The 7,500-nt window shown below is 46.8% G+C and overlaps 1 protein-coding gene across 5 annotated transcripts in view; it reads left to right on the top strand.

The window, feature by feature from the left end:
- Positions 1–7,500, top strand: part of ARHGEF10L (Rho guanine nucleotide exchange factor 10 like) — a 70,949-nt gene that overhangs the window by 57,280 nt on the left and 6,169 nt on the right. For all 5 annotated transcript variants that reach the window (XM_083375557.1, XM_083375556.1, XM_083375558.1 and 2 more), the window contains one exon: positions 4,620–4,765. In XM_083375557.1, coding sequence (XP_083231683.1) covers positions 4,620–4,765 — 146 coding nt within the window. The remainder of the gene's footprint in view (positions 1–4,619; positions 4,766–7,500) is intronic.

A 7,500-nucleotide genomic window follows, 5' to 3' on the forward strand; every position in this document is an offset into this window, starting at 1 on the left:
TTTTCTGCCCTCCCTTCGAGGTGCATTGTCCAGCACAAAACTGAACCCTTGCAAGATTCGCCCTGCACGGTGATTGCTCCGAAATTCGGAACCCACACGTTCCAATCGGTCTCGTTCGTGGCTTATAGGGAGATGTGTTTAAGAACCGACAGACTTGGAATGTAAGTTTTTCTTGTAGTCCCATCAGCCAAAGAATGATCCACAATGGGCTGGCACCGATGGTCCCTGGGAAACCAGAGATGCGAAAATAAGTGGAAAATAAGGTCCGGCAGAAATTAGAACAGTCGCTAAGCGAAGCGAGCTGCATTTCTATACGTCTCTCCTAGAAGCAGTTGAGAACTTTGGACTTAATACAATCCACTACGTTGACGCCTCTAAGTCTGTTTTAGAAATACTGCCCCCTCAAAAACACACCCGTGTTTCCCCCAAAATAATACCAGGTCTTATTTTTATTTTATTTTTTTGCCTCCAAAAGAGGCACCAGGTCTTAAACTCACCTCCTTGCACCGACAGCCCCAATCATCCGATCCACTTCTTCTGGGGCCAAAGTTCTGCAGCTGCATTCGGGCCTGGATTTCACAGTCAGGCCTTTCGGGCAGGCCTCGGCAGCTGAGTATCAAGCTATGGATTCAATCCATAGCTCGGTTCTCAGCTGCAATGGCCTTTCCAGAAATGCAGGCCTGGCTGCAGAAGACGCTGCAGAAGAAGTGGGCCGGCGAGGAGAGTAGGTGGCTGCAAGATGAGTGGGTGGGGCACATGGGACAGATCCACCGTCCCCACCCCCTAGCTGGATTTTTAAGTGTGTGCCTCGCCCTAGAACTAGGGCTTATTTTCTGGGTCGGTCTTACTTTCAGGGACACGGTGCTACGATAGTCCTTGAATTGCAACAGTTCATTTAGTGATCAGAGTTACAAGGGCACAAAACAAAAGTGACTTATGACCGTTTTTCACCCTTACGACCCCTTACGGTCCTGTGATCAACATTCAGACGCTTGGCGACTGACTCGTGCTTACGACGGTCGCCATGTCCCGAGGACACCTGATCCCCTTTTTGCGACCTACTGAGAAAAGCAGGATGAATGGGGGGAAGCCAGATTCTCTTAACGTCCGTCTTACTAACTGAACAACTGCCGTGGGTCCACTTAGGAACGGTGGCGAGAAAAGTCATAAAATGGGGCAAACGTCCCTTAACCAATGTCTCGCTTAGCAACAGAAATTTTGGGCTGCGCCGTGGTCGTAAGTCAAGGAAAGCCTGTTGTAAATTGATTTTTGGGTCTGTTACTCCGAGTTTGGCAACCTGCAACCTGGTCAAGAGGCCTCCAAGAGACCCTCTAGAGTCAAGTTTCCGTGTTTGTCTTGACACTCACACAAACACACACGAACCCACACACCCGAGGTCCTCTCCAGCGAATTGAGTTCTGCTCCGACTTTGTTTCCAGGTGCTTTTAATTAATTTAAAATCTATTTTAATTTCCTGCTAGTTGTACCCGGGGGAGGCGGAAGGAGGGGCGTTACGTCCCCACAGACACCCCCCCCCAAATACTCAACGTTAATTGGCTTTTCAGAACGCGGCGCCTGGAATGTGGGTCCCGAGACAAAAAACCTGGATTTGAAAGCTCCGTAATTTCCTTATTGATCGGCTGTCATTTCTCCCCAGCCCTGGGCGGGAAGGCTGTTTTAGTCCTACTGAAACCTGTCAGCTGGCTTTAATCCTCCTCCTTTGTCGGCTTTGGGTGGATTCAAAAAGAAATAAAATAAAAGGCCAAACAAGATTCACCTTTGCGTTCGGCTGGCTCCAACCCCGCCCAGACAGGCTGGAGTTGGTAGGTCTGTGCTAGCCTGACTTGCGCCCGTGTCTGGCGAGGGAGCCTTTTCGTTCGTGCGAAATGTTTATTGTTTATTTCTCTTTAAACTTTTCTTTCTGCCCTCCTTGAAACGTGGGGATGACCAGGGCGGGCTGACTCATGGATCCAAAATGCCCTCCTCCTCCTCCTCCTCCTCCTCCTCCTCCACCACCACCACCACCATTCTGCAACCCCCTCCCTTATAGCACTGATGATGTTACCTAGTTGGGCGATGAAATGTCTGCAAGAAACATACCAAGTTTAGAGACCACCGAAGACCCCACAGTCTTCCTCCTCCTCCTCCTCCTCCTCCCTGCAACCCCTCTCCCTTATAGCACTGATGACTTTACCTAGTTGTGTAATGAAACGTCTGCAAGAAAATGACCAAATTTAGAGCACCAAAGACCCCACAGTCTTCCTTCTCCTTCTACCTTCTCTTCCTCCTCCTCCTCCTCTTCCTCGCTGTTGTGTGAATCCAAGTATCGGCTCAACCTTTCCCCTTTAAGGCCACTTTGGGGTGTCTCCCTCTTAGAGCTGATGTCACCCCTAAATCTCTGCTTGCTTGTCATCCACCGGCCGTCTCAGATGGCGCATCGCCCGGAGAAGACGTTCATCGCTAGCATCCGATCCGAAATCCTGCAAGTCCCATCCGAGGTTATTTTCCCCCCCCCACAACTTGCTGCAAAGTGGCAGCAGGCAGAATAGAAAAAGCGCAAAGATCCGTCTCTTATTTTGCTGTTTCCTGCTTGATCTGTCCTCCTGGTTTCCCCACCAACCACCCCGGAGAAAAAAATGTGGTTTTCCTTTGGACTGAGTGCGGTTTCCACTCCTAATCAGGTGTGGCTTAATCCTCCCTTTTGTGGTTGCTTCCCCCAATTCTTCCGGAGCGATTCCTCTCCACGTCCCATTAAACTCCCGCCATCTGTGGCTTCTGTTGCCCTTCGTTCCGGGGTTATAAACGCCTGTTTACGCCGCTGCGCTTCCGAGCTGCATTTGCCAAGACGTTGCTTCTTATTAATTAGCTTTTGATAAGCCGTTTATGTTTTTTAATTAAAGCATGTGCTGGGGCAAAGAGAAAGAGAGGGCTAAATCTATCAGGCAGTTGCATCTGCCACTCAAACCTTCCCAGGGCACGCCTGGCAGAAACGTCGCCATGCCGAGGAACCTGTTGCACCAGCTTATTTGTTTATTGCCAGTTGGAGGAAAAAAAAGTGGATATTTCTCTACACCTTGAACACAAACAGGGCACCCTGGGGTGGCAAGTTCTTTTTGACTGAAGAATCACACGGGGGTCCTGGAACTAAAATAGACCCTTTTATTGGTATAAACTCTTGTTCTGCTTGAGATCTGGGGAAATATAGATAGTCCTCCATTCACAAACCACAACTGGGAGCAGAATAGTCCCAAGTGGTCATTAAGGGAGGCACCCGATTTTACAACCTTGTTTTGTGTGTGCAGTCGGTAAGCGAGACATCACGCAGTCACCATCTGCAACCTCAGCTGACTTTACTGGTCAGAAACTGGCTGGGAACATCACCAGATTGCGATGGGGCGTGCAAACCGTCGTAAAGGCGAGCAGTTTTTAGCTCTCCAGATTGTGACCACCCTCCAGCGGTTGTAAGTGTGAGGACCGGTCATAAGTCACCTTTTTCATCGCCGTTGCCACGTTGGGTCGTTAAATGAACGGTGGTAAGTCAAGGGCTGTCCGTGTGCGTCTTGCAGCCTTTCAAAATATGGGGCTGAATAAAACGGAAGATTCATTCTGGATTTTTAGGGGGAAAAAAGTCTGCTTCGTGCTGTCTTTTACCCACAAGATCGCCCGTCGGTGTCCTTTGTGCGGCCGAATCGTGCGCGCGCGTTTGGGCAGCAGAGTGGCTGATCTGATTATATCCAGGGGTGGCGTCAAGACGGTTGTCTAGGAGTTGACAAAGTGATGTGACACACGATAAGGCTGTGTTCGACAATAGCCGCGGATGCGTTTCAAGAAATGCCACCGAAATACCATTATTATAAGAACCCCCTCGGGAAGCGTTTGTGGCATGGAAACCTGCAGCTCTGGCAGAGAACAGGGCAAAAAGATTGTGATATTTTTATTCTGAACTCCAGAATCGGGAGATCTCCAGTAAGCCCCCTTCCCCGTGTTTCAGTAAAGGTTGGCCTGCATTTCTTCCACGTGTTCAATCAATAAAGGCCCTGCAGAAAAAGAGGTTATAGGAACGCTGGTGGAGAAAGCATCGGAGAAATTTAATTTAGTGGTCCAAGGGGTTTTGCTCCGCAGATCAATTAAGAGCGGTGCTAGTTGGAAAGATTCACTGCTCTTAAGACATGTCTTGCAAAGAATAAACGGGAGGAATTTTAAACAGGGTGGGCTGGCGGGCCAGTAAAGTAAAAAAATCAACAACAACAACAGAACAAAAAACCTGCAGTGCTGTGGATGTTTCGGTGCAAAGGTGAGAAAAGAGAACTTCAAGACTGGAGGAACACCCCCCCCCCAAAAAAAATGGAATAAAATAGAGATTTAGGCTCATCCTTTCCCGAGTTCTCACGTGGCCCCAAACTCTGTGGCTTCACAGCTGATTTCTCTGCCTTCCATTTCTGAGTGCCGAGAGTTTCCGTGGAAAATTAGCCTGTCTTGCAAAGTGCGTTTGAGGTCCCAAAATCATTGGACTTTGTCGGCGTTGAAAAGGCGGCCTTCCGATCCTCCTTCTTCCCTTTTGGTCTTCCCCCCCAAAAAAGCTTTTCTCTCCCGTCTTAATCCACTTTTCCTTGTGGCAGGTGGCCTGTGGGATGCCGAGGCTGAACCCACCTGCCTGGCGGTGGGGCTGGCCCCAGTGCGGACCCTGCTCACCTTGGATGACGCTGTGTGGGCCAGCTGTGGCAATCAAGTCACCGTCTTTGACGCCATCAGCCTGAAGGCTCAGGTAGGTGTGTCTCCAGGTGTGTCTCGACTTAATTCGGAAACCGCCGTTCCACTGATTCATTGTTCTCGCCGTTAGGAGGAATTTCCTGACAGTGAGAATAGTCAACCAGTGGGACGACTTCCCTCCAGAAGTGGTGGGTTTTTAAGAAGAGACTGGAGAGCCATTTGTCAGGAATGGTGTAGGGTCCCCTGCCTGAGTGTGTGTGTGTGGGGGGGGGGCTGGACTAGAAGACCTCCAAGGTCCCTTGGAGAAGATCTCCAAGGTCCCTTCTACCTTGGTTTATGTATATATAAAAGAAGAGATTGGTCAGCCATTTGTCCACAATGGTAGAGTCTCCTCTTGGGTTGGACTAGAAGACCTCTAGGATCCCTTCCACCCTAGGTTATTCTGTGTTCTAAAATTTCTCCTTTCTGGTGCTGTGACTCCTCTGGGCCGGCCACTGTGTGGCACTGTTCCTGCGTGGATTCAAGTGCCCACCCAGAATGGCAGAGACACCCCCTTCTCTTTCTCTCTCCCCCTTCTCCTTTCCCCCTCCTTATTTGGGCAATGCTGGATGCCAGGACCTAACAGCCTCGTTTGCACCCTAGCCATGGCACAGCTGCCGCCCTACAAGAGTCTCCATTGTCCATTCTCAAACAGTGGAACAGCTTGCGCTCAGAAATTGTGGAAATTTTTAAGAAGAGATTGGACAATCACCTGCCTGGGATGGTATAGGTTCTCCTGCTTGAGCAGGGGGCTGGACTAGAAGACCTCCAGGGTCCCTTCCAGATTCTATTCTATTCTGTTCTGTTCTGTTCTATTCTATATTCTATTCTATCATTATTCTATTCTATTCTATTCTATTCTATTCTATTCTATTCTATTCTATTCTATTCTATTCTATTCTATTCTATTCTACTCTACTCTACTCTACTCTTCTCTACTCTACTCTACTCTATTCTATTCTATTCTATTCTATTCTATTCTATTCTATTCTATTCTATTCTATTCTATTCTATTCTTTATTCCTCCTATCATTCTATTCTATTCTTCATTCCCTCTATTATTCTATTCTATTCTATTCTATTCTATTCTATTCTATTCTATTCTATTCTATTCTATTCTATTCTATTCTATTCTATTCTATTCTATTCTATTCTATTCTATTCTATTCTGTTCTATTCTATCATTATTATTCTATTCTATTCTGTTCTGTTCTGTTCTATTCTATTCTATATTCTATTCTATCATTATTCTATTCTATTCTATTCTATTCTATTCTATTCTATTCTATTCTATTCTATTCTATTCTATCATTATTCTATTCTGTTCTGTTCTGTTCTGTTCTATATTCTATTCTATCATTATTCTGTTCTGTTCTATTCTATTCTATTCTATTCTATTCTATTCTATTCTATTCTATTCTATTCTATTCTATTCCATCTCTTTTTATTCTATTCTATTCCATTCAATCTCTTTATTCTATTCTATTCCATTCCATCTCTCATTCTATTCTATTCTGTCCTGTCCTATTCTATTCTATTCTATTCTATTCTATTCTATTCTATTCTATTCTATTCTATTCTATTCTATTCTATTCTATTCTATTCTATTCTATTCTATTCTATTCTATTCTATTCTATTCTTCATGAGACAAACTCCTGCCCGGTTTGGGGTGCTCTCCCCGTGCCAGCTGAGACTTCAGATTGAACCCAAACTGGTCACGGAGGGATAACCAGCGATCCCAGTCTCTCTGTAGAAGCAGCGGCCGAATTAACACGCATGGATAGCACGTAAACACGCATGTGTCTAAACGGAGCAAAGGGACAAATATCCTTAGGGAAGTTGAAGTCTGCTTGTCTTTTCGTTTGAAGCAGCGGCCTTTCCTGCCTCAGTTTCCTCTCTTTCTCCGCTGCCACCTCTTTCTCTTCCCTGGCCAGGTGAGGCTGTCTCTTCCCTCCGCCGGGCACTTGGTTGTCAGTTGGCGTCGAATGCCTTGTTTTACGTCTCCCCAGGTGCCCAGCTCTGTTTTCTATGTAGGCATTTTGAGGTACATAAACGCCGCGGCGGGAAGGATTGTGTCAGCATTTCCAGGATAATATTCCGGGTTTATAAAACGGGAGGCATTAAAAGCGAGAACTGCGGCAAACCTCTGCGCTGTCTAAAAAGGACGTGTTTCCTCCTGGGATGTGAGAAAGTGGCTTTTGCAGGCAGAGAAGGACAGAAAATCGGAGCCATGGGCCAAAGCAGCCAAAAGGGATTAATTGGAGCGAGAAGAACAGGGGTCTTCAAACTCGGAGCCCTTTTATGACTTGTGGACATCAACTCCCAGAATTTAGCAGGGAAAATAAACTCAGAGAGACCCAACCATTTGGGGGATACAGAAGGATCAAGGCTGAAAACTCAGCACACGTTTCCTAGTTGCTGGCGTTATTCACAAAATCATAATCACAATGATGATGATGATGTTAATAATGAGAAGGAGGAGGAGGAGGAAGGGACTTTGGAGGTCATCTAGTCCAACCCCCTGCTCAGGCAGGAAACCCCATACCATTCCAGACAAATGGCTGTCTAGTCCCTTCTTAAAAACTTCCAGTGTTGGAGCATTCACCACTTCTGGAGGCAGGCAGTTCCACTGGTTAATTGTTCTCACTGCCAGGAAATTCCTCCTTAGTTCTAGGTTGCTTCTCTCCTTGAGGAGTTTCCATCCGTTGCTTCTTCTCCTGCCTTCAGGAGCTTTGGAGAATAGCTTGGCT

Source organism: Vipera ursinii (genome assembly GCF_947247035.1).
Source record: "Vipera ursinii genome assembly, chromosome: 17".
Lineage (NCBI taxonomy): Eukaryota > Metazoa > Chordata > Lepidosauria > Squamata > Viperidae > Vipera > Vipera ursinii.